At 39.0% G+C, this 27060-nt stretch overlaps 1 protein-coding gene across 4 annotated transcripts in view; it reads left to right on the forward strand.

The window, feature by feature from the left end:
• The window catches only part of KCNIP4 (potassium voltage-gated channel interacting protein 4), a 437792-nt gene that overhangs the window by 306938 nt on the left and 103794 nt on the right, over positions 1–27060 (forward strand). Inside the window, exon 1 of one of the 4 annotated variants that reach the window (XM_065699764.1) lies at positions 20288–20399. The exons of the other annotated variants lie outside the window; for them this stretch is intronic. Within the exon in view, the coding sequence (XP_065555836.1) occupies positions 20288–20399 (112 nt within the window). Of the gene's footprint in view, positions 1–20287; positions 20400–27060 lie in introns of those variants that run through there. 4 annotated transcript variants of the gene reach the window in all.

The following is a 27060-nucleotide window of genomic DNA, read 5'->3' on the forward strand; positions in this document are numbered from 1 at the left end:
GCTGAGGGCGCACTCAATCCCACTGTCCATGTCAGCGACGAAGATGTTAAACAAGACCGGTCCCAACACTGATCCCTGAGGGACACCACTCGTTACCGGTCTCCAGCTGGACATCGAGCCATTGACCACAACTCTTTGTGTGTGGCCATCCAGCCAGTTCTTTATCCACCGAGTGGTCCATCCATCAAATTGATATCTCTCCAATTTAGAGAGAAGGATGTCGTGTGGGACAGTGTCAAACGCTTTGCACAAGTCCAGGTAGATGACATCAACTGCTTTACCCTTATCCATCAATTCTGTAGCCCCATTAGAGAAGGCCACCAAATTGGTCAGGCAGGATTTCCACTTAGTAAAGCCTTGCTGGCTGTCACCAAGCACCTTGTTGTTATTCATGTGCCTTAGCATGCCGTCCAGGAGAATCTGCTCCAAGATTTTACCAGGCATGGAGGTGAGACTGACTGGTCTGTAAGTCCCCAGGTCTTCCATTTTCACCTTCTTGAAAATGGGGGTTATATTTCCCTTTTTCCAGTCGTCGGGAACTTCACCTGACTGCCATGATTTTTCAAATACGATGGCCAGTGGCTTAGCAACTTCCTTTGCCAGCTCCTTCAGGACCCGCGGATGGATTCCATCAGGTCCCACGGACTTGTGTGCACTCAGATTTTGAAGATGGTCTCGAACCAGATCCTCTCCTACAGTGGGCCCAAGGTCTTCATTCTCACAGTCCCTGCGTCTGCCTTTTAAGACTTGGGTGGTGCAGTCAGAGCCTTTGCAAGTGAAGACCAAGGCAAAGAAGTCATTCAGAACCTCAGCCTTCTCCAAATCCTGTGTAGCCAGCTCTCCCGAAAGCTTCCTCAGGGGGCCTGTTTTGTCCCCAGTCTTTTTTTTGTTTGCTACGTACCTGTAGAATCCCTTTCTATTATCCTTAACATCCCTGGCTAGGTTTAATTCTAACTGGGCCTTAGCCTTCCTAATCTGGTCCCCAGCTTCCCGGACAACATCCCTGTACTCTACCCAGGCCGCCTGTCCTTGCTTCCATTTTTTATAAGCCTCTTTTTTCCTTTGAATTTTCCTCAGCAGCTCCTTATCCATCCAAGGAGGTCTCCTGGCCCTCCTGCTGCACTTCCTTCTAGTTGGGATGCAGCACTCCTGAGCTTGTAGCAGGTGATCCTTGAATATCAACCAACAGTCTTGGGCCCCCCTGCCCTCCAGGGGCATACGGGAGGTGCTCCAGTCCCCTGATCATCCTCGTGGCCCTCCTCTGGACTTGTTCCAACAGTTCCATGTCCTTTTTATGTTGAGGACACCAGAACTGCACACAATACTCCAGGTGAGGTCTCACAAGAGCAGAGTGGAGGGGCAGGATCACCTCCTTTGACCTGCTGGTCACGCTCCTTTTGATGCAGCCCAGGATACAGTTGGCTTTCTAGACAGAGAGCACACACTGAAGTCAGCTCATGTTCATTTTCTCATCAACTGACACCCCCAAGTGCTTCTCCGCAGGGCCGCTCTGAATCTCTTTTCTTCCCAGCCTGTAGCTGTACCTAGGATTGCTCCGACCCAGGTGTAGGACCTTGCACTTGTCGTGGTTGAACTTCATCAGGTTGGCGTCACCCCACCTCACAAGCATGTCAAGGTCCCTCTGGATGACATTCCTTCCCTCCAGCGTATCAACCAAACCACACAGTTGGTGTCATCAGCAAACTTGCTGAGGGCGCACTCAATCCCACTGTCCATGTCACAGACAAAGATGTTGAACAAGACCAGTCCCAGAGCAACACTGCTGGTCTCCAGCTGGACACTGAGCCATTGATCACAACTCTGCATGCAGCCATCCAGCCAGTTCTTTATCCACTGAGTGGTCCACCTATCAAATTGATGTCTCCCCAACTTAGAGACAAGGATGTCGTGTGGGACAGTGTCTAATGCATTGCACAAGTCCAGGTAGATGACATCAACTGCTCTACCCCTGTCCGTCAGTTCTGTAGCCCCATCATAGAAGGCCACCAAATCGGTCAGGCAGGATTTGCCCTTAGTGAAGCCATGCTGGCTGTCACCAAGCACCTTGTTATTTTTCAAGTGCCTTAGCATGCCTTCCAGGAGAATCTGCTCCAAGATTTTACCAGGCATGGAGGTGAGACTGACTGGTCTGTAGTTCCCTGGGTCATCCATTTTCCCTTTCTTGAAAATGGGGGTTGTATTTCCCTTTTTGAGGTCATCAGGAACTTCACCTGACTTCCATGATTTTTTCAAATATGATAGACAGTGGCATAGCAACTTCATTCACCAGCTCCTTCAGGACCTGCAGATGGATTTCATCAGGTCCCATGGGTTAGGTTCAGGTTCTTAGGATGATCTTGAACCCGGTCCTCTCTTCCACTGGGCCTAAGGTCTTCATTCTCACAGTCCCTTCATGTGCCTCCCAAGCCTTAGGTGGTCTGGTCAGAGCATTTGCCAGTGAAGACCAAGGCAAAGACGTCATTAAGAACCTCAGCCTTCTCCAGATCCAGGGTAGCCAGTTCTCCTAGTAGCTTCTGGAGGGAGCCTACATTGTCCCTAGCCTGTCTGTTATTCACAATGTCCCTATAGAATCCCTTCCTGCTATCCTTAACATCCCTAGCTGAGTTTAATTCTAACTTGGTCTTAGCTTTTCTAACCTGGTCCCTAGCTTCCCGGACAACATCCCTGTACTCTACCCAGGCCGCCTGTCCTTGCTTCCATTTTTTATAAGCCTCTTTTTTCCTTTGAATTTTCCTCAGCAGCTCCTTATCCATGCAAGGAGGTCTCCTGGCCCTCCTGCCGCACTTCCTTCTAGTTGGGATGCAGCACTCCTGAGCTTGTAGCAGGTGATCCTTGAATATCAACCAACAGTCTTGGGCCCCCCTGCCTCTAGGGCTATATCCCATGGAACCTTACTAAGCAGGCTCCTGAAGAGGCCAACATCTGCTCTTTTGAAGTCCAGGGAGCTTGTTGCACGCTCTTCTCACTGTCCTGAGGATCTCGAACTCAACCATCTCATGGTCTCTACAACCAAGGCTGCCCTCGAGCATCACATTTCCAACCATCCCTTCCCTGTTGGTGAGCACGAGGTCAAGCATGGCACCTCTCCTTGTCGGCTCCTCTATTACTTTCAGAAGGAAGTTGTCTTCCACACAATCGAGGAACCTCCTGTATAGCTTGTGCTGGGCCGTACCGTCGCTCCAACAGATATCGGGGTGGTTGAAGTCCCCCATGAGAACAAGGGCCTGCGAACGTGAGGCCATTCCTATCTGTCTGTAGAGTGCTTTATCCACAGATTCCTCTTGATCAGACGGTCTGTAACAGATCCCCACAGTAATGTCTCCCATCTCTGTTCTCCCGTTAACCATGACCCACAAACTCTTGTTGACTAAATCATATCATTGAGAAACACCTAAGCGTCTCATTTAGGAGACCATGCATAGCAACATAATCTTGACAGTATTTCAGGAATGTATTCTTGGGGAAAAAAAGTTCATCTTTTTGTTTAAATTGAAATTACTCTTTCAAATGACTACACACTGATCCTAACTTCTATGTAATATTAACCAAAGATGCCCTATCAGAAAACATTGCAATTGGATTGGCTGTGATTTGGTTCAGTATCTCTCTCCAGAACAGAGAGTTGTGCACAGGTTTCTCTCATGTTCCAGTGGGGGAAAAATATAGTTTCCACTTCTTTGCAAAGCTGAAGTCCTCTCTACTAATTCTGTCTGTGTTTTGCAGATCTTGTATTTCTTGCTACTAAGATGTCGCTGTATCTGTTACAGATGTTTTCTGGTCAGTCAGATATCTTCTGCTTTTAACTCTTTTTACAAATGATATAAATTGCATAATACATCAGGAGGAAATTATTCTTACCTAGCATGAAAATCTGAATGTAAGATCCGTACCACAGTACGCACAGCAAAGCTGCAGGGTGAAAATAAATTTTAGTTAGGAAATAGGACTAATGAATAATGTAATTGATAATAGTACAATCTTTATTCTTTATATAGAATATTAACAAGTGATCCACACTGTAACAGCTAAAAGATCGTTCAAGAGATGGCTAATGCACTTCTGCATTGTCATTTAGAGCATTACTACCATGTTGGAAGGTATTAATTTAGATGGTACTATCATTATTGCTTGTTTCAGCTTTGTCCGTATCTGGAGATGTAAATTGGATTAGAAATTCATAGTATTTAAATTAAGTAGACACTAAACTTCCATTAATACTCAAAAGCTAATTCACACAGCCCATAAAAACATGCAATAAAAAACATTTGTTTGCTTGTTTTTGTATGTCTCAATGGACACAGTCTTTATCTACAGCAGGTGAAAACATTACTGTAGTTGAAACAGTAGCAAACTTATCATTGATGTGTCTGTGGCCAAGAATCATCTACTTTAAAAATTTTCTTTGAGATATTCAGTAAAATGTAATAAGAGAACAAATGCTTTCAGGGTTAGATTGCTCACACTTTTTACACTAAAAATAACTTTTTGGTCTTCTTTATCTTGTCTCATTTAATGAAATTTTTATCATCCTGTAGAAATCTTAGTACCCTCTTCAGTTTTGACAGAACTGAGCAGATGAGTCATGAGGTGTTCATGGTGAGAATATTAACACCTTTGAGCAAAAAGCCATGTTAGAAAATTTTGCTTGTTATAAAGAACAGTATGTCAAAACATGCCATACCTGCTTTCAAAATGGCTCTGCTGACAGTGATCCTACTTCTCTGCCTCTATTGCCCAGCACGAAACTTAGCACACCAGGGATCATCCACACAGGCAGGATGGAGTAGAAATCCAATAGATGTCCGAGATGGGAATAAAAAACCCTGATAAATGCATACATGTCAATTTACTGCGAGACACCAATCAATTCACTCGTAGCAAAGGAGTTTAATGATAAAATGCAGCTTAACGACTGCAAAAAGTTTCCAAACATAAGTTATTATTCCCTGCAATTTTTCTTTTGATAAAATGTATTACCTATTCTCAGGGATGTTTTATTTATTTGTAACTGGTTTTGATAAGGAAGATGTATAGAACTAATGTATAGAACTAATACATAATTTAAAATATATTTATTCATCTTTCTTAAACTGCTTTTTCTACTGCATAAGACAGTGAAAGCTAGCTATTTAAAATTGTATTATTTTTTATTGAAGTCGTCAATGTAATGCAGCAGCAGGAAAGCCTGCAACTCAAAGTGGACGGTGCTGCTAAACCAGCTGGGGTTACTGCTCTCTAATGTATGTGAATGAATAATGTTTGAATGTACACTGTAATTATAATGGTAGTAATAATCTGGAGGAATGGAAAAGAATAGTTGAAACTGCACAGTTCCACATCGGTTTAGTATTTGAACAGTGGGTGGTCAGGGCAGGATTTTTCACCACAACACTGTGATCAAGTTTCTGTTCTGCATTTGTTCAATTAAATGCTTCATGAAATTTAAGTCAGTTTGACAATATGCTTGCTGGAATGCATGGAAGAGGTGCGGAAAAAAAACCCAGACCGTTATAGTAAATAATCTATCCCACTATATTGATCATGCTGGATTCTGTGCTTAAGTAATTGTACTACAGAAAAGACATAATAGCCTAATAAAACATGCCAGGATGCACACTAAATGTGCTTGGAGATTGAATCTTAGTGACTTGAAATGCCAGCTGATTAGGCAATTGTCTCTTGAATGTGCTTTTATACATATGAGCAGCTGTGCCCAGACCTCTGCAAGAATGCTGTTGGTTGGAAGCCAAGTCTGGGGCCTTGCATTAGTTAGAAAGTTAAATCCAGCTTTGCTTGACTCAAAGACAGACACTATATCAATATTAACAAGTAATAGCTTGGTAAATTTAAGCTTTTTTTATTTTCTTCCTATTGGGAGGGCCAGGAAGAAATCAGTGTCCCATCAAAAAAGCAACTGATACGGGGGGAGTGAAGGTTCCCATGTCCAGATGCCCCTCATTTCCCACTGCTTCTACTGAGGAAGAAAAGCAATTCCCATTCCCAGTGGGACAGTGAAAGACCTGGGAAAAGTGAAAAATCTCAAAGAGAAGAGCAATATTGTCTCCCAAATGGCTGGGCAGTTGGGATGGCAGCAAGCAAGGGGTGGCTGTGGGCAGGGAGGAGAACTGGAGTCTATGAAGATTGATGTCAAGGAAACCATGAAATCTCTGACTGTGACTCCCCTTTAGGTGTTCTTCACCCTCTCCAGCTATTTTTGAAATACAGTGTACCTATCAATATACAAGTAGAAGGGAGTTTTCTCAGGTCTTCAATGGGCACAAAGATATATCTGAATAAATGTCTGATATAGAACTTCCCAGAAGCAGTCTGGGAAAATACAGCTGAGAAACTAACAGGTTTTTATCTTCTTTTTTAGGCAGATTGGTTCTTTTTTGTTGCAAAGGCACCTTAAGAGAAAAACAGGCTTCATGTTATAGGAGAGTCAATACTTGTCTTTGCTGGGAAATGGTACATTCTGAAGTCAGAGTTCATCCAGAAGAAAAATGGTAGCCCATTTCTGGGGGAGGGATGCATGTGTTGAGATCTCCTAATAAAGGTGGATCCTGAATTTCATTTGCTCCTACATCTGTACTCTTAGTAAACATTGTTCACTTATTGTTGACTGTATATATGGTCACACACATACACCTGGAGTTTAATTAGACATTATTTGGGGCTTAGTGGGCTAGTTGTCTAGAGCAGAATCTTAGTAACTCAGGTAACTTAGAAGCAAGGACTTTTTATTTTAAGTTGGATTTATTTTTTTTTTATTTTTTTTACTGTAAGATTTTAATCAGCTGTCCAACACTGCAGCTGCTGACAAAGGAGCAGTGGCCACTGGAGAGAGATATTCCAGTGATTCCTAGTAATTCCATAATGGTGATTGTCACCAGCCTTTTTAAAAATAAAGGCAGGATCACCAAATAAGATAAAGTTGCACGGTCTTCCTTGGTTTGAGCTAATCTTCCAGAGATTTTTTTACTACTTGTATCTGGTTTTCTATCTCACTTCTGTTGTTTTTCTTTTACTTTTTTTCAGTCTGGTTTTGTAAAGCATAATCATTTTGTCTTTGCTAAGCAGCAGAAATTAACCACACAATTAAACAAAGCACAAGCAGAGTTGTTGGTGTGTCAGCAGTGGTATCTGATGAGTCTGATGTGTCCACAAATGTACAGAACTGGAAACCAAAGTGGTTTTATCTGTTAGTAGAAAAAGGCTTTAATTGGGAGTGGAAAGGGGATCATCATAGAATCATAGAATAGTTAGGGTTGGAAAGGACCTCAAGATCATCTAGTTCCAACCTCCCTGCCATAGACAGGGACACCTCACACTAAACCATCCCACACAAGGCTTCATCCAACCTGGCCTTGAACACTGCCAGGGATGGAGCATTTACAACCTCCCTGGGCAACCCATTCCAGTGCCTCACCACCCTAACAGGAAAGAATTTCCTCCTTATATCCAATCTAAACTTCCCCTGTTTAAGTTTTAACCCATTACCCCTTGGCCTATCACTACAGTCCCTGACGAAGAGTCCCTCCCCAGCATCTCTATAGGCCCCCTTCAGGTACTGGAAGGCTGCTATTAGGTCCCCACGCAGCCTTCTCTAGGCTGAACAGCCCCAACTTCCTCAGCCTATCTTCATATGGGAGGTGCTCCAGTCCCTTGATCATCCTCGTGGCCCTCCTCTGGACTTGTTCCAGCAGTTCCATGTCCTTTTCATGTTGAGGACACCAGAACTGCACACAATACTCCAGGTGAGGTCTCACAGATACAAATACAGTTGTTGTGGAAGGAAGGGGCAGCTGATGAGCAAGAATAATGATTATCTCTTCCATTAAATTTAGAAGCAGATTGGTAACTTGCTATTCTTTATAAATTGGTTTGCAACTTGGGGAGGAAATAGATTTAACAGATGTAGATGGTCACTCTTTTATAGAGTGCTGGAGGCACAGCTAGAAAGATTATAGCTGTGTGAGTAAAGCTGCTCTTAGTTCTCACGGAAAATGAAAACAGCAGATAAAGATGGCAGATGGATGTAAGTGGCATAGTATTATAGGGACTCAAGTCCCTGAGGTATTTGAATGCAGTAACAATATAAATCTTCCTTGGTATTTATTCTGCGACTGGCTAGCATTCCAAAAATGAAAAAAATAACTTCTGTATGATATAATGTGTACAAACAGATTGCCAGTGGTGCCCTGTGTTCTTACAAGCATGGTTGTTGGTTAATACGAGATCTCTCCTCTCAAACATTCATGTCATATTTACTTGTATATTATAGATTATTGTGAAATAAAAAATGTTTTCCTTGACTCTAAAGATATCAGTAGTTCTACATGCAATCTTTTCTGATGTAGATGATGTATTTTTTTTGCTTAAGGGTATGACTGCAATGTAGCCAGGGAGGGAGCAAGAGCAACAGCCTCCATGTAAATGTAGCTCCCAAGAGAAATAGTGTGATTTCTTCCAGCTCTTTCTTGAACAGCTTCATGGCCAGCTGCAGCCCCTAAAGCAGCTCTTGCTCCCCCAGAAAGCTGGCCTTGAGCACAGCCAGCTAAAATCCTGGGCTGGGGCAGGCACTCTGACATGTGCATCCTTGAATCGGAAGTACCTAAGGACCTGAAGTTTTCTTCCACAAATCTTCAAGTGTCCATCATGAGACATGTTTTATCTAGCTTTCCTACATTGTTTGTCTCCTAACTGCATTTGCTATGATATTGTGATCCAATCAGTTTTTTACAAGTTTTAAAGAAGTTGGCAGAGGTGGATGTGGGTTTTTTTATACATACATTTCCTGAGCCTCTAAAAGTAGGCCTTAGATGTCAGATATACATTTACCTACTGTCAGTCTGTGTTTTTAATATGTACTTCCACTGGTAAAATAAGGTATTGCTTATAAATATCCTAGGGGAGTTTGTTTGAAGTACAGGAGTAGAGAAAGAAATATAAAGAGTCTACACATATATATAGGTTATATAGTTCATCGTTGTCTAAAGGGAGTAAAAATTTATGATTCATTAATAGTTTCAGATTTTTGTTATGTTTTGAGTCTTTGGACTTAGCAGCCTGTTAACGTATGTTTCTTCCTGTTGTTTCTCTTAAGCAAAACCAGAACTGGCAGTCTTTCCCTCATATCCTAAAGATAATGTTTTCAAAATTTAAACTTCTAAATTCTAATACTACAGTGTTATGATTGAAGGTCATTAGTAATTTTGCCCAAGGGCAAAAGGCTGGTTTTAACAACATCATGTTTAAAAAGACAAAAATCCTGTATCTTCTAACAGAAATCACCAACTTTACCAGTAAACTATATAGTATAGGGATTAGCGTACCTTGATAGATGTTGGTACATGCAGTGGCCGAGTATTCTATTTCATGCTATGTTTATGTATAGGAGCAGTGTCCATTTAAAGATTTACTTCTACATGTCAAAACTCAAACACTTACACAGAAATGTTGTTTGAATTTTACAGAATGAGAAAAGGATAAACAACAAAAACCTCCAAATTTGAACCAAGAAATCATTTGGACAAATTATCCTTAAAACACACACACACAAAAGTGACAAGCTTTTCACTATTCATTGCCCTCTCACTGCTGTTTTTGTGTCCTTTAGTACATCAGGTCATGATTCTGGCTGAAAATGTTTTTCAACATTGTTTTACTGCTGAGCAGTTGATAGCTCAGGGCACATAATGGAAATAATGATAAGGTGAAAGCTATCCGCTCAAAATGTGAGTCACTTTTGAACTAAAAAGAGGATACTGTACCAAATCACTAGGGTCACTGGCCAACAAGTGCTTCATAGAGTAGTTTTCAGTTATGTCTGGGACTGTGTGTCTAGTATCAACCTCTTTACTCTTTGCAAAACAGCTCTTGATGTATTTCAAATGCTGCAGATATCCCGAAAACATTAATTAGCTAATTATTCCCTGCAGTGCATGGTGGTGCCTGCTTTTTCTTCTTTTGCTTTAGGACAGCTGCATTGCACAGATTATTGAACCAATCATTTAGACTGTATATAAGGCTGCATCTGGGATCTGATATCTGGATCTTTTTTCTCTCGACCCTTTTTCTCTTCCCACAAGTGTTCTAAAATTGCTGCTTCTGCCAAATAGGGACTCAAAACTTCCACTTGTTCTTGATGCTTATCAGCACAAGGGCATACTCTGCAAAATACTGATTTAGCCATCAGAAAGCTTGGAAATGCAAAAGTGAGCTGAACACCACTCCTCCACACCTGGCGTGTATCCATCTTGTTTTCCCTAGGGATTGACAGGACTAAAGGCTCCACTGTTTTGGGTTTTTTTGATCAAATTGTATTTTGCTTGACTTAACAATCTGTGAAAGCTCACATGGTATCAAACAAGCACCAAAATAAGTGCAGAAAGGACAACATGCTAGAGACAGAGCAATAAACTGTGAGACTGGTTCAGGCAACCTTGGAACAGCCTAATTATTCTCCAGAGTTGCTTCAGTGAAAGGCAGCATGTGTTACTGTCACTGCTAGCAATGAAAGATCTCTAAGAATAGACATTACCGAATCAAGCGTCAGTGGCAGTGAGGAAATGGGCTAAAGTCTTGGCACACTCTTGGGGTACCTGAAGTTTATTTGCTTTTCAGTAATAAGCAAGACAAAATTTTATTAGATACTTAATATTATTTTTATGAGAGGAAGATGTTGATGAAATGCTACGACTATGGCTGCCTGTCTCGTCATACAATCTTGCTTATGACTGATTGAACTCTGCCTAAAAACTAGGTACTAAATTTTTTCCATATAACTGTGTTGCCTAATTAGAGTGAGTTCAGAAAAGAGCAGCATGATTGGAAAGCTAGGGAAATTGCTTCTGAGAAGATTAGAGAAATTAAAATTCATAGCCTAGTGCACAGATGATTATTGGGACAAAATGATGCCTGAAGTATTAATGGCAGCAAAAATATTCTTGGCCTTAAAAATGACTGAAAATATCTTTAAAATGGCTTAAAAATCCAGACAGGTCCAAATTATGTTGGTTTAGTAGGAGGAAGACTTGCAGTTGTCTCATTTATGAAATTTGGATATGGCTATATGCATGTCAAAAAGCATGTGAAAAACTACTCATGACCTGCAGCCCCACTGCGCAAAGTGCGGTATCTGCTTGTCTAAGCTGTAAGCGTTGATAGTATAGAGGCTGTGGTGAACCCTGCAAAGCTACTAAAGAAGAAAATACTTGATCCCTGCAGTAGCATTATGCAATTAATAGCATCTACAGGATTTTTTTGAAGGTTCAAGATAGTGTGCTTCTGTATTTTGTTGCTTCCCTCACATCAGCAACTACAAGAACCTCACGATACTGAAGCTGGCTGGACATTACAATGCTTCTTCAGGGAAAAGCTGTAACCTTCCTTTTACTTAAGTGATAAGGCATTCTAAGTTCATTGCTCTCTTCAGGTTTTGTTTTTATACTGCTTCTGCTTTCCTGAGTGCCAGAACAGCATATTTGCTGGAGCAGAAAATTTTTCATTGTGCATGAATTTTCAAATATCACTACATTGGGATAGGGCTGTAAGCCAACAAATAACTGCATTAGGAGCTGAGAAACATCAAGTTATGCTTTTTCTTCCAATCCCTTCCCCATATTCCCCCTTACCCCCTTCTGTGAAGAATGGGAGTCTTGCTCACAAAACCTTTACATTTCCTGAACTGTTAGTACTCAGCCTAACTTATACTTTTGATGAGGGAATTAGAAAGCTTTAGATACCTCTGAGTTTCCCAGTCAAGTGAAAGCTCTGGTAGAGGACTGTCAGTGAGTGTTGGGACTATATGCATTTATATTCTTGTATCTTCATTTCACTTTGTTGCTACTCCTACCAGTAAAGCCATTCACTCTGTGTGAATTTCAGGCCCTACACTGGAAATAAAATAAAGTCATCTATGTCAGTTTTGTTTTTAAGTGTACTTGGAATTAGATTTAAACCTAAAGTTGCTGCCCATAAAAAAAATATCAAATTTTATAACATGAAAAACTAGGTCACCTGAAAATGGGTCTGCTGAGGAAAGAAAGTTCTAAAATGTTATTGGAAGGGATGTAAATCACAGAATGTTTGAGGTGGGAGGGACCTCTGGACTTCATCTGGTCCCACATCCATGCTCAAGCAGGGTCACCTATAGCCAGTTGCCCATGGCTGTGTCCAGATAGCTTTCTGCTCCAAGGAGGCAGATTATGCAGTGCCTCTGGGAATCTTTGCTAGTGCTCAGTCACTCTCACCATTAAAAAGTGTTTCCTCATATTCAAAGGCAATCTTCTGTATTTCAGTTTGTGCCCGTTGCCTCTGGTCCTGTCACTGAGCACTGCTGAAGAACTTCATCATCTTTGCAGCCCCCCTTGGATATTGATATACATTGATGAGCCTTCTCACTGATGGGCCAAATACTCCCAGCTCTCTCAGCCTCTCCTCACAGGGGAGGTGCTCCAGTCCTTTAGGCATCTTCATGGCCCTTTGCTGGACTCTGTCCAGTATGTCCATGTTACCCTTGCACTGGGAACTGGGCAGAGTGATTCAGGTGTGGTCTCATCTAATGAGGGTTGTTTGTTTGTTTGTTTTGTCAGTGACAAAAGAAATAAACTATGTCATGCTTCAGGAGCTGCTAATAAACCACACAATAATATATAAGCAGATGCTATGGACTGTTTCTAAATATTGAATAATTCTGTGTGGTAACCACATGCTGCAGATCTGTAATCAAATCTGTGCATATGTAGTATGTAATCCAGATCTTATTGTATAGACCTCAGGGACAAGATCATTGTGATTACGGGGGGGGTTGTTATGTTTCTTGAATGTGCTACAGCCATGTAATACGGGTTAATTTATTGTAGCTCATATTATAGCACAAATACACTCATCTTTTAACAAGTACATCAAATGTAGAAATATGTCAGCCTCTTCAGACTTCATTTATAATACTTTCCTGTTGCTATGGCAAAAAAAGAGTGATTCACCTTTCTAAAAGCCAGGGAGAGAAATAGAACATTTATTGTATATGGGGTACTTTATATTAGAGAAAGACAGGGGCATCACAAGAAAAGAGCTGCACAGTAGAGTTGTTCTTATGATCATGTTTAATAATACATTTTTTTCCTTCAGTTTAGTTGCTAACCATTCATTGGACCACACTCACCAGTTTTGATAACAATGTTGTCAGGTTGAAGATTTTAAATTGATAGATGGTTGGTTTGGAGGTTGGAATGGTGAATATTCCTGTTGGTTACTAGAATGTTAGCTTTTATTACTAGCATACACAGTTCATTTGCTTTCTCATTCATCATCGCAGAAAATACTTGTCTCTTTCTTTAGGAATTCAATCTGAGGTCACCTAACTACACAGTCCATAAAAACATAGCTTCTTAGATGTATGGGCTCTGACTATCCTCCTCTGGGCTTGCTCCAACAGCTTCATGTCCTTCTTGTGTTGGGGGGCACAAGAGCTGAACACAGTACTCCAGGTGGGGTCTCATGAGAGCAGAGTAGAGGGGGAGAATCACCTCCCTCAACCTGCTGGTCACAATCCTTTTGATGCAGGATACAGTTGGCTTTCTGGGCTGCAGGTGCACACTACTGGGCCATGAGTGTTCAGTCAGATGAAGGTAGGTGAAAGATTTACTCAGATAATACTTCAAGAGAAAGTGTGGGAATTAAAGATATTCAGGTGAGGCATGGCCTGGGCTTGAGCTTTCTTAAAAATACTCTTTGCACTCCCACTCAAGTAGTTCAATGGCCAGAGACAGCAGTCATTTAATTCATTTACTTTTAAAGTCAATCTACAGCAAGATTTCCTTTTTTAGCAAATTTATCTTTACTGATGGTTCTCTGTTTTTTAGCTTAACCCAGTCTGAGCTTTATAACACAGCTAATAATGTAGTCGGGTTTGACTGGCCCCTAGTAGTTCCACTAAACTGTGTCAACTTACATTTATGCTGAAAAACTTGGTGGTGGCAATTCCTGCTGCTGCACGATCAAGTATGATTTAATATAAAAAGAAAAACAGGTCTGTAGGCTGAAGGCTTAGTCACATAATTTAGAGATAATTTCATTTGTTGAACAACCCAGTGAGCTTTGCAGTAAAACAAACTAGAATTCGATTGCTTACTCTTACTAAATGTAATTTAACCTTATCTAGGAAAGAAAAAACCTCTCTGTAATGCTTTCCTAAAGCTTGATAAATTAAAATGCTACTGTTACTCCCATCAACATGTCATTTAATTTGCAATCCACATTTATACTAGCTATTTTAATCATAATTGTATAATATGCTAAAGCAATTTTATAGTAAAATGAAACTACCTGTAGCTGTTATATTATAGGGGGAGTTGGTAATTGTTGTCTTGTGGGATTCTTTTCAACTCTTGTTTTCAGATCAGTAATGGCAGCTGTCCTTTGATTTAGATCAAAGCAAGAACAAAGGGTTCTTAGGAGCAAGTGAGAGTCAGGTGAAAATGAAGAAGAAAAAAAGGTAACAAAATCCCATCCATACTATGGAACTAGACCACTAAAATGAGGAAATCAACTTCATGCAGCTATAGCTGCAATATTACTTTGGTGTAATTTCCTTCTAAGCATGACACCAAACCTTCAGAAGCTTGATATCATATTTTCTCCCTTGATTACAAACCAGTGAATCTTATCTTGTCTGTACAGGTGTTGATTTTTTTTCTTTCTTAGACTATATTCACTTACAGCCATTAAAGGTGTAGGGCACTTAGTGTAAATAGTGTAGATGATATGTGAAGCCTGAATCTTAGGTAATTACACTCAGCTCTTCTGACTAGCGAAAGTTTATCTGCAGTTTGGGTTGGATAAGTTATCTGCTAGTGCAATATTGTGCTCAGCTGCAGTGCTGACAAGATTGACAAAGTAATTCCAAACATTAGTCTCACTTTTCTAACATTTTATGAAGATTTTACAGTGTTCTGTGATTAGCTGCAGCAGCATGTTGCATTCAAAAATTTTATGAAGATTTTACAGTGTTCTGTGATTAGCTGCAGCAGCATGTTGCATTCAAAAATATTAATTCTTTTATCCTAAGAATTTGAATTATCCTAAGAATTATGTGTAAACTAACTGCTTTTCCTGTTTCTTGAAATGCTTTATAGTGGACATAGTTTTCTTCTGAAGATCTAAGAAAATTTCTGGGTAGAAAACCGTAGATTATTGCTTGTGAACAGATTTCTTACTGGCTAACTAATAGGACTAAGTTCATTATCCACAAGATAACCTTCCTAATAAGCTTAGATCTGTCATAAACAAGAAGCTGAAGATTAGCAATTCATCTGACCTGTACACAGGTGCCCTTTCTGTGTTTATCTGACAGTTTCTTTCTCTTCTGGTTGACTGGATCCCTCTGGAAAAAAAGAGAGTAAAGAAAGAATGGCAGCTAATTAATACTACAGATTTTGTTTCTATTTCTAACTCATCAGCAGTTTCCCATTTCAGCTACATCGGGGTAAAGTATCAGATAGAGTCTAATGAACTATAACTGCTAGCCAATTAAGATACCACTTCTCTATTCCTCTTCCCCTATTCTGTCACCCTCTCTAAATTACTTAAAATACTGGGAAGATTTCATCACTTAGGAAAGCAGTGTAATTCAAGTAAATTAATAAATAATAATGCATTCTTGCTTTGAAAACTGTTCAGTTTTGATCAGCTTCATTCTATATTAGACAACAGCAAATCCAGGATGTCTACACAGAAATGAAAATTGTTCTAAGTATGAAGAGATTCCTCTTTGTGAAAAGCCTGAGAAGACTGATACTGTTTACAAGCAGATGTTACAACCAAAATATAGTGGAAAGACATAAACCACTTCTATGTACTTGGGATCAGCTAGGCTTTCATATTTCTCTAATCTCATGTACAAAAGTCAGAAGAAATTGAAAAGAGGAAGTTTATAAGTTACAGTGAAAACTTTTTGTAAGCATTAAAATAAAAATGTGAAAATTCTTTGTGAAAACTAAAGTAATTAAAGGAAAACACTTCATTTAGGTGTGCTAATTTCAGTGACAGATTATAGTTAAAAACAGAGTTTACTGGAATTAAAGTAGTTTACCAGTATTTATAAAAAACGTATGATAATACTGTGTAAGTTTGAAAGGAAGGGTTAAATCACTGCTTGGATTGGGCTGGGTTTTGGTCGGTGGGTGGTGAGCGGTTGTATTCTTTTCCCTTGTTATTTCCCTGATCATTATTATTACTGGTGGCAGCAGCAGTGTTTTTGTGTTATACCTTAGTTACTGGACTGTTCTTATCTCCACCTGTGGCAGTTACATTCTTTCGGTTCTCCTCCCCGTCCCTCAGGGAGTGAGGGGTGGAAGTGGGGGGTGGATGTGGGGGGGAGTGAGCGAGCGGCTGCGTAGCTCTGGGTGGTTCTGGGTTGCCAGCTGGGTTTAAACCATGACACTATGCAATCATATAAAAAGATAGGAAGATTTTATACCCTAATACACTGACTACATAATTATTATTTCCTTAATTGTTCAATTCATAGCATCCTACATGTTATTCTCGACATTTGCTACTTCTTGTGGTGTGTTAAATTAGGAGGAATAGTGTTTTAAAATGGCAGATCATCTTTTCATGTTTGCAAAGCTAATCACCAGCGGGAAGGAACTGGTGAGAACACGCCCATGGCCATGAATTCCACCCCATCCCTTGAGGAGCACCATACCGTGCCATGTACCCACACCCACCACAACCTTACACTGCAGCATATCACAGAAACATAGAATAGTTATGTTTAGAAAGGAACTTAAGATAATCTAGTTCCAACCCCCCTGCCATGGACAGGAACAGAGGCAAATCAGCCTAATGCTGTAGCTCTGTGTACATGTTTATTGCTAATTCAGGAGTGCTCTGTGTTGGAGTTTAGTACTAACATGGTTATGCTTTCTCATGATTCATGCTTCAGTAAACCCACAGGGTGATAGCTCCCAAGTTTCCAGGAAACAATAAAGGTTCGACTTCAAGTTTTTGTGGAGAGGAATTTGTAGCTGGTGAAGATGTACAGTTTAGATGGCTTAACTTCCTAACAGTGCTAGCAATTTTTTTTTTTTTTTTTAATATGCAACCTACTGAAAAATCACAAGAAAGTTTTTATGCAAATATTTAAATATATTACTTAATCATCACGAGGATGCATTGCAGTGTCAAAAATGAAAGTAGGAATTAGAGAAAGACTTGCAGCTAAAGCAATGCTTGGATATTGCAAGCTGTCAGCCCCTGGTTTCAGTACTTCATGTAAAGGATGGTGTTCTTTTGTTTTCTGAGGGTGGCATTGATGAATGAACTCCTTTACTTTGAAAAGCTTTTCTAATTTGCTACTAGTGTCAATACAGGCACCCCATAAGGATATGTCACAGAAATATTTATTTTGAAATACTTGTACAAAATACAAAAGTGAGAGAGAGAAATTCCATTTGACTGTGGATTTAGGTAGGGATCAGAATACAAAGAGGTGCCCTATATATAATTGAATTTTATTATCTTCTTGGCCAAGACTGATTTCATTTTCAAATGCTTTGAGACATGGAATTTTCTTGATAGAAACACTTCCAGAAGAATTCATGTCTGTAAATGACACTGTTGTTTTAATCTGTTGCACGGTGTATTAAAGAAAACATTTCATATATGACTTCCTTTTCCTTCCACATAGTTTCTTACCCTCACTGATTTACTTTTCAGAGCTAAGACTTGTTGACTCACAAAGTCTGTGTGTGGTTCCTGTAACTTAGAGAACTCTCACGTGAAACAACATGAAAAAATAATAATCTCCAGCCTTTTCATTTTTTTAGACAGAATCTAGGTCTCCCTTCTTGTGTGGAAGCAGAAAACAAAACACTGGTTATGGCTGGGACTACTTGTTGGGTGGATTTCTGCACATGGGTTGGCACATTCATTCGTGGAGTAGAAAGGCCTATGCTCTCAAGAACACAAGGTAGCCTGGACCTATTGCATGAAATGAGAATGTAGACTGACAGATTTCTCCACTTTAATAGTTCCATGATACTGTTTGTTAACAATTAATAAGGCCTCTTTCACTGTTCTAATATGGTTGTTTGTAGTATATTACGATTATAGTTTTTTAATGCCCATAAAACAGTATGGGTCAAAGTTTGCATCCTAGAATCACATTAAGCCTTGCAGTTTCATGAGCATTTGATTGTGCTTTATCTTTTGAGGAAAGGAGGGAAAAATAAGAGAAAGATAAAAATAAATAGGAATAAACTCAATGAGAAAATAGAAGACAGAGATGAGAATGAGTTAAAAATGAACATGTCAGAGCCTTAAAAGGAGAAGATATTATGGAATAATTATAAATCAAAAAGAGCACACAAAATGTTAATTTTATTTTAAAAGGAATGGAAGTTAACATGAAAATGCAATAAATAAGTCTTTCAGAATGAGACAGAGGTAATGATGTATTTGGAAAGTGCAAATCTTGGGACAGTGTATTTGGTCTGATTTATTTTTATTGTGCTTTCCTCTTAGACACCATTTTAGATCTACAGGTTAATAGAGAAAGGAACTGACAGTCAGCTTGAAAGCATATATAAATAATACAGAACTCATGACGTTGTAATATTAAATACCCAAATGAGCAAAATCAAAGAATATTGTTGCTTATATATTGCCTAATTAGAACCTGAAATTAACTGAAACAGACACATATTTTTTTGAACAAATTATATGCAGATTATAGTCTGCTGCCTATGTGGAAAAATCTGTGACTCCTATTATCTATTGTAATTCCATGCAGAAAGCCTTCAAAGAAAAACAAAGAAAAAGCTGAGAGAAAATTGGAGATTAAATTTTTCTTTCTTTACCTGGTAGTCCATAAACAATAGTTTGTTAATATTAGAATTTGTTATTGTAGTGCTTTAAGATTATAATGGCTTTCTGACCAAAACATAAAAGTTTCTGAGCTTGTCAAAAGTTAGTAAAAATTGTTTCTAATAGAGTTAAGCAACCTATGTTGAATCGTCGATATTGGACATCCTTTACAAGATTGATTTTAGTGTTAAGATCATATGTGTTTCTTCAGTAATAGGGGTGTCTAAAATTATATTTTCTGAGGCTTCATTTTATCCTACTGCCTTATATACCAGTGGGCAGGGTTTAGTTAAACAATTAGGCTGGGCACAATAATAAGCATTTAGGCCTAAACTCATAATGTTTATGTGCTGCGTAAATATTCTTCAGAGCCTGTCCTTCCCGCTGGGTCCACTGGGTATCCTCGTGGTAATCGCATTAATAAACACAGGACAACTAGTTTTATACAGACTATCCAACAAATCAGCTGGGATCATAAGTCTCTTTTCTTTTTCCCCTGATGCGTAGCCTGGGCAAGATCTTCCCAGGATCTGTGTAAAATGCCTAATTCCCATTCATATATATTAGCTTAGGGTTCAGCACATGTCCTTAGGCAGAAAAGCACTGTTTTGTTTTTCAGTCAATAAAAACTACACACTCCCTGGCTACAGAACGGGGGTCTGGGCGCTGCATGTTTCCTTGACAGCTCTGTATTTTACCAGCTGGAGGCATTTTGCTAGCTGATGTATATTTCTTTAATTTCCATTCTCATGTCCACAGAAGAGTCTAATTAGATTCTGGTGATGCTTAAGACGATGAAAGGACAGTGTTTTCTCTGAACGTTATTCTTTCTAATGCAGAGGGCAGTATATATCTGATACGCAGCATTTAGCACACGTGAAAACAGATGTCTGCCTTTAGCAAACTGCCATTGGTCAAACTTAGCACAAATTGTGCTAAGGATAGCTGGGGAAGGGCTCCAAAGCTGGGGAGAATTGCAAAGCCTGGGTTTGGAAGCACTGGAGTGCAGAGTGCTGATAGCAGCGTGCTCCCTAGTGCAAGTTTCTTCTTGGCACTGACACAGGCAAGTCTCCAGCTCAGACACAGATGTTGCTCCAGCAGCTCTGAAGTAACACTGCTCGCCAGATACAATGTCATACCCAGGGGTTCATGGTCCACCTCAGCTTTCTAAGAGGACTCGCTACTGATGAAATCAAATGATTAGAGAAGCATGAGATGTGGGGCTTTGTCTAATATTTCATCTCGGAGTGGCTGGTGAATCCCCACAGCTCAGTACAGCGCTGCTTTACACTGCTGCAACTTTCTTCAAAGCAAACTCTTGGTAAAATCCTCTAATTTTCCTCTGATTGTGAACCAGTGTGAAGACTGGAATGATTTGCCTGTTGGAAGAATGTTGACTCTCGAGTGGGAGTCGGAGGGACTGCAAACAGTGGGTATTGTTGTGATTATATTTGCATCTCTGAAGCTGCTTCATTTGCTGGGACTGATTGATTTTTCAGAAGGTAAAGTGGTCACTCACAGTTTGTGCTCTTTGTAGGCGTGGTGTCCGATCTGCTAAAATAGAGAGTGTCAGGTATAAAACCTGTGAAAAGGCTTGAAAAGTGAAAATAACATTCAGACTGAAAATCCTGGTGTGCTTCTGCTGGTTTTACTTTGTTACTGAAAACAGAAGTAGGTGATAGCATAATATTTGTATTTTCCAGTGAATTTCCAAGTGCCAATGAGTCAATGTTTATTGGAAAGACTAAAAATAGTGAACATAAAGCCTGTCTGTCAGTTGTCTTTGAAAGCTGAACTTGATAGAGTCAGTGAATTTTAGTTCAGTTCATGTTTATAACATGCTTTGCTCTTCTGATTTATCATGCAGTTAGAGTTTTGTTCTGTATCAGAATCTGCGTGTTAAAACTCCATTTCATAGATAAATGCAAAACTGCTACTTCATGTTAAGCTTTAGGATCAAGTCTGTATGATATCTTTCAAAAAAAGGTAGAGATGCCAACATTAAATGTAGGTATTTGAAATATATATAATGAATATATGTTTTAAAATTCCTGATTGCTTGCTCAGATTTCTGTCTGCTCTCTACTATAGGGGTCACCTACTCTTAAAGAGGGCTTCACATTAACTTATTAGGATTTTTATTTCAGTAGTGAGGTGGTTTTCATAGAAATAAGCTGTTTTGATTCAGTTGTTAATGACATCTTTTGCTGACAACTTTTCAGCTTTTTTAAGAGAACATTTGGTGTGGACTGCTCTAGTAAACAAAAGCTGTTCGCTTACTGAAGCCCTTACACAAAAAAATACTTGCTTTTTGCAGTATGTTTGTACATGTGAGCCCAAACCAGTCCTTTTTGCTGTGTAACTGCTTTCAGTCAGAATCACACAGCCAAGGAGAGCACTCCAGTTTTCTGAAACATTAACTTTTCATCATGGAGTAGCATCTTTGATGGATGTTTTTTCACATCATCACCTCATAAAATTGTTCAGGGTGCTGATAAAATGTGAAATCTTTAACACAGCACTTTTACAGTTACTGAACAGTTGAAATAAATAATCCTTAAAACTGTATGTGGTGATAAGTACAACATTTGCTATATTACTATATCTATATAATGAATTGTTTATGGAATTGTAAAATTACTTTTTGAATTCTAAACAAATGAGTATTTTTTCCCTCGTAACTGATGCTCATTTTGTTTTGGTTTGGCTTTGGGGTTTTTTTTATGCTTTTGGTGTGTAGCATTTTTTACATCTAAAAAACTCCAGTTCCTAGAAACGTGTTAGCTTTGACTTTATGACACATGGTAACAGACAGAAAAAAAAGATTAAAATACAATATTGCTTTATAGCAGATCTTGAGTGAGATCCTATTCTTGATTTCTGACAAAATGATCTTTCCATTAAGTCTGTGAGAAGATGTTTCATATATTTTCAAGGATATTAAATACCTTTTTTTAAAAAAAAGCCCCCAGTAGAATTTGTACTGATGTTAATATAAATAAGTTCAAGAAGATATATAATTTGAAATATAACTTTTTGTTTTAAAGTACCCATTAGTGCTATGGCATTGTCTTCACATGATAATGGAATAATTTCACTCAAAACATCCTAGCAATATAAAACCAATCTCTAAATGTAAAAAGATTAAACAACATTAAAAGGTACAGTGGATATATTTATATCATCCTCAGTGTGAATAGCTTCAGAGACTCAAGGGATTTCCAAGTCCCCTAGGGCTGATTTGTGCTATTTAACTTCTCCATGCTTGGGATACTGCCATCACCATTAAACAAGAATTCCACCCCAGATGATTAAGGAATATTTCTTAGGGTATTCAGAACTAGTGGCTTGTTGTTATTCTAGTGAATGCAAGGACAGGGTTTCTGTTGGTATACAAGCAGGACTATATTTGAATAGTCGGTGTTGATCCTGAAGCCAAAATGAGCAATTAGCCCTCCCCATGCGCCCAGTGGAGGCAGGGCATGAGCCATGAGCTGAAGCAAAGCTGCTACTGTAGTTAGGCTTTCTGATACCTTAACATTCTTGTCTAAATACCCCTGATATATTGACTTGTTTTGAAAATACCACAGAAGGATAAGGCAGCATGCTTGTCCTGATATTTGTTATTACAAGACAAATAAGAGAGCTAAATGACAAATCATTAGTTGCTAACTTGTTACGACTCCACTGGTTTTAGTGAGGTTGTGAAGATGCATTATGGCAATTTCTATCAGTAGATTGACTTGTCTAAGCCCAAAGCAAGAGTCAGCAGCAGAAATAAGAGCGGTATTAAAGTGATCCACAGAAGCATCGTGGACTGAGTAACTGGAGTGTGTCCATCCTTCCAGTTCACTTTTCTTCTCTGTCCACAGAAGTGTAGAGGTAGCTTTAGCTTCATTGCTCTATTCTTTAATTTGTTTGTACTGTGAAAATGCAACAACTTGTTTATTGTTTATTTTTATAGCTGTTTATACCAAGATATAAAATATCCTATATTTTGTATTATAGGCTCTTTCAGTATTATTTTTTAAAAAAGAAGAAAGATAAAATAGTATATTTTAATTGCAGAAAAACTTATTCTTTAACACAACTACTGGAAGTGTTCTACTCAGTACAGCTTCTTCAGTGTGCACATCATCTCTCCAGCAAAAATGGACTTTCAGTTGAGCAAGCAAAAAATGGGTCACCCACTGTGCTATGGTGGACAATCACCCTCCTTTACTTTACATAGCAAAGGAGGTATAGTGAAGGGCTTGGTTTGCCCTCACTCTGTGGGAAATTTGGAGAATCCAGGCAATCTGCTTAGTTTTGTCACAGTGTTCAACATTTGGAAGAATAGGAAACCTGATTTGATCCCATATCCCAGACTAGGGACTATGTTCTACTTTATCCATCTTCCACTTTTCAAGGAAGGAGAGATTAGAACAAAAAGAAAGCTGGCTTCCCTGCAGCCAGCAAACTATTTCAGTTATAAGGACAGAATTTAATCAATACTGCTTTTACTAGAAGAGATGAAACTCTCCCTCTCTGATGAAACTCTCTCCTTTCCCTCTCTTTCCATTACTTTGAAAGTGGTTTGACACTGATCAGTATCTTCTCTCCAGCTTCCTTGCCTGACACTTTTGCTGCTGGGCATCATCCCTGCAAAGTGTGTTAGTCAGCTGGAAAGGTGGGCAATCAGAACTGAAGCAAAGGATTAGAGAAGCAGAGTAGCAGCACCAAGCTTACAGGGAATTCATCCACCAGAAACTTGGAGGGAACAAATGGCAAAATGAAGGATTCAGCTTGCATTTGTGTATCCAGAATATGTGCCAAGTGGTAGCTATACAAAGAGGTTATGTAAATATGTGTGAGCAATTTTGTAAACATCAGGGGACTGTATAAATCAGAGTCTGTAAAAGGACAAACTTTGTGCCTCTTCATCATGCATTGGTTATGTTTTGAAATGTAACACCTCATACAGAAATGTTTTTCTTACACTTGTGAGTAGAATCAACCAACATTGCAATCTATTTTAGACCTTGCTATTCCTCCCCTTTTCCTTCTGCTAATCTCTAACAGTTTCCAGAGCTTGTTATTACATTTCAAATGTTTATTCAGGTATAAATTTCCTGACTGGCATATGGATGTCCTACAAACTCAACATCTTTTGGCTAGTAGGACCCATTGACTTCTACATGTCTTTCAATTCAATAGTCCATCAAAGATAGGTAGGAACATTTGATCTTTAGTTTCTCTTACTGTGTTACAAAGCAAAAAGCAGTTCACTAACAGTTATCAATAAACATTTGACTGCACAGTTGGCTTTGAGTGTAAACAGAGTAATTTGATGCTTTGACTAGACTTTGGAAATTGAGGAAAGGGGGGTGTATTTTCTACAAACAGAGGTAGTTTTCTGTTTTAGGATGTATCTGCCCTCTGCAGGTACAGAAAGACCGATTTTTGTTTGTTTGTTTGTTTGTTTCTAATCTAATTTGTGTGGACCAAAGCCACCTGCAGTCCAGAAATCGTGTTAGTACATTCATCTGTTCTGTCACACTAATGTGCTGTAAAATGTGACCTCTTTCATAGCTCAAATACTTAAAAGCACATAGAGGACAACATTAGGTCTGTCTGCCGCCATCTGTGTTAACATGTTGTTAGTTACCCTTACGGTCCAGCAAAACCAATAAGGTTTAAAAAGTTGTCTTGAGTGCTGTATTTTGTCACTCTTAGAAATGAATGATATAGGGAAAGACACAGTGCTGAGAAATTCTCCACTGTTTCATATTTTTCTAAGGAAACGGACTCCCAGAAGCAAGGGAGTTTTCTCCTTGTCTACATGTGGCTGAAAAGAAACCCCCTAATTTAAATGACCTACCTGTGCACTGGTGCTGTGCTACAAGTCCAGCTTCCAACAGGTGGTCCCTCTCCTGTATTGCCTCTCTCAGCCAAATAGGATGCAATGTAGCAGAACTCCACAATAAACAGAAAAGTAAGGAACAAACAACACAGGAGTATATGTCCTTTTGCCTTTTTTTCAGCAGCTGCTTATAACACCTGATTTAGGATCTGATATCAGTAAGCTGCTCAGTTTTCACATGGTGAAATGACCATTTTCTACTGTTTTGCTTCTCCAGAGATAGTTAGAATTGAGGGAACTAATGTATTCTGAGTAAGTATCTATTGCCTGCCTCAAAAAATTCCTTTTCATGGATGCTGATATTTCAGTGCCAATTCATGACATCCAGGTACTGTCAGGTTTCCGTTGATCACCAGTCAATCTTTCACACCAGAAATGAGAATTAGCAATCCCTTCAGCATCAAATGGATTAATGCCTGTGCGCATACACTGTTTATTTCCTGAATACAGGTAGATGAAAGTTGGTAAGTTTCAAACATTACCTTCCCAGAAGCATAATTCTTTCCCTCATAAGTGAAAATCCTGGATTACTTTTCTTCTTTGGGTGTTTTGCCAAGCCTCTTTGTAAATCTTGACAGAGATTCTGGATTCTGGAAGGTCACTTTAGGAAAGTCAGTCTATAGAAATATCTCTAGATTGCACAGCAGGGACTAAAATTAAGTTGGTGCTTTAGGTCCAATATTGATCCAAATTGATGTAAAAATTAAGGTGCAATTTTCAGTACACTCATTTACAAGGTCATGTCTTCTTGCACATGCGTATATTTATATTTATATTTGGGTCTGAGACAGGCTGAAACTTGCTGAAAATTACCCTGAGCTCAGGGTTATTGAAGATGTTCTATTTACTCTTCACCTTTCTTTAAAGACCAGGCTCTTTCAGGTTTGGGAAGCACTATCTTGACTAACCACCTTATGTAATAACACTAGAACATTAATATAATTATACTGAAACTAAAAATTTTGTTTTGCTTTGCTTTTACCTTAGTGACTTTCCTATCTGAACCTGGTGATAAGATGCACAAATGACATACAAATGTAAATTAATGTGCTTTACAAAGAGTAAAATTCATTATTTCATATCAAAATCAGGGAAATCATGCATCAGCCTAAACATTTGCTTTTAGTGAACTACGAATTAAATGAGACAATTTACTTAAGAGTTTCAAGGAAGGCTTTATTGTTTCGTGGAGTTCTTTTCATTAACTGCTTCCCATGGACATAGATACTGTTTAGATACTGTCTGTGTGAAAAGTGGAGAGAAATATTTGAGGTACTGGTAGAAACCAGGAAGATTTCTGCAAGGAATGTACTGTCTCTTCACATGAGAGTTCACAAAAGGATCAGGCATTATGGATTTTTTTGACTGCTTAGATAAAACATTTCTTTTTAGTATGCACTCATCCACTGTACTAAAACTTTATTCTCTGGCTCATGATCACACAGTGCATTTGCATCCTAACTTAAAGAGAGCTCCTTTTGACCCCACTGCTCTGCAAGAACCCTTCCCCTCAATCGTTGGATGATCCACTTGGACATTTATATTCCTAGCCTTGGTTGGTTTTGGTTTTGTTTTTATTTCTTTTTTTTTCCTTTTTTTTTTCCCCCAAGAGAACATTCTAGATGATAGTCATTTTAGCCTGAGGGATTGACAAGCAGGTAGGCCAGCTTCAACTTGTTCTTGTCTTTGCAAAGATATAGTTACATTTGAGCATTTTTTGAAGTTTCTTCAAGAGATGCTGTGTATTCATCTTAACAAGATCATTCATCTAAAGAAGTCTGGGAGTTTACTACTTTTGCACTCTGCTCCTGCTTCAGGCTCAGGCTGCTTTTAAAATGTAGCTCCATATAAAGTAATTTATTTTAAGATGACAGAGATTTGGTATGACAAAGTATGCTTCTGAAAAATATCTACACTCAGCTGACTATAGGTGAGGAGAGAAAAGCATTACCTAATCACTAATGTATGTTATGGCTGAGAATCTAGTAGGCTTTACTGTTAGAATATGATATTTGCAATGACATAATCATTGCCTAAAGTGACATTATAGAACAAGATTAAATATGCGCAATGATGGAATGGCTGAATGAAAAAACGCATCCATAGTAGCACACTGATACAGAAATAACATAGTCACCTTTGGTCTCTTGACTTCTTAAATTATTTATTTCATGTCTGATGCAGTTTTTGACCAGTATTTTTGACCTTTGATATTGAGTCATGGGAGATACTCAGTGAATTTTGTAGGAATTTATATATAT

The sequence above is a fragment of the Lathamus discolor genome, chromosome 1, assembly GCF_037157495.1.
Source record: "Lathamus discolor isolate bLatDis1 chromosome 1, bLatDis1.hap1, whole genome shotgun sequence".
In the NCBI taxonomy this organism is placed as follows: Eukaryota; Metazoa; Chordata; class Aves; order Psittaciformes; family Psittacidae; genus Lathamus; species Lathamus discolor.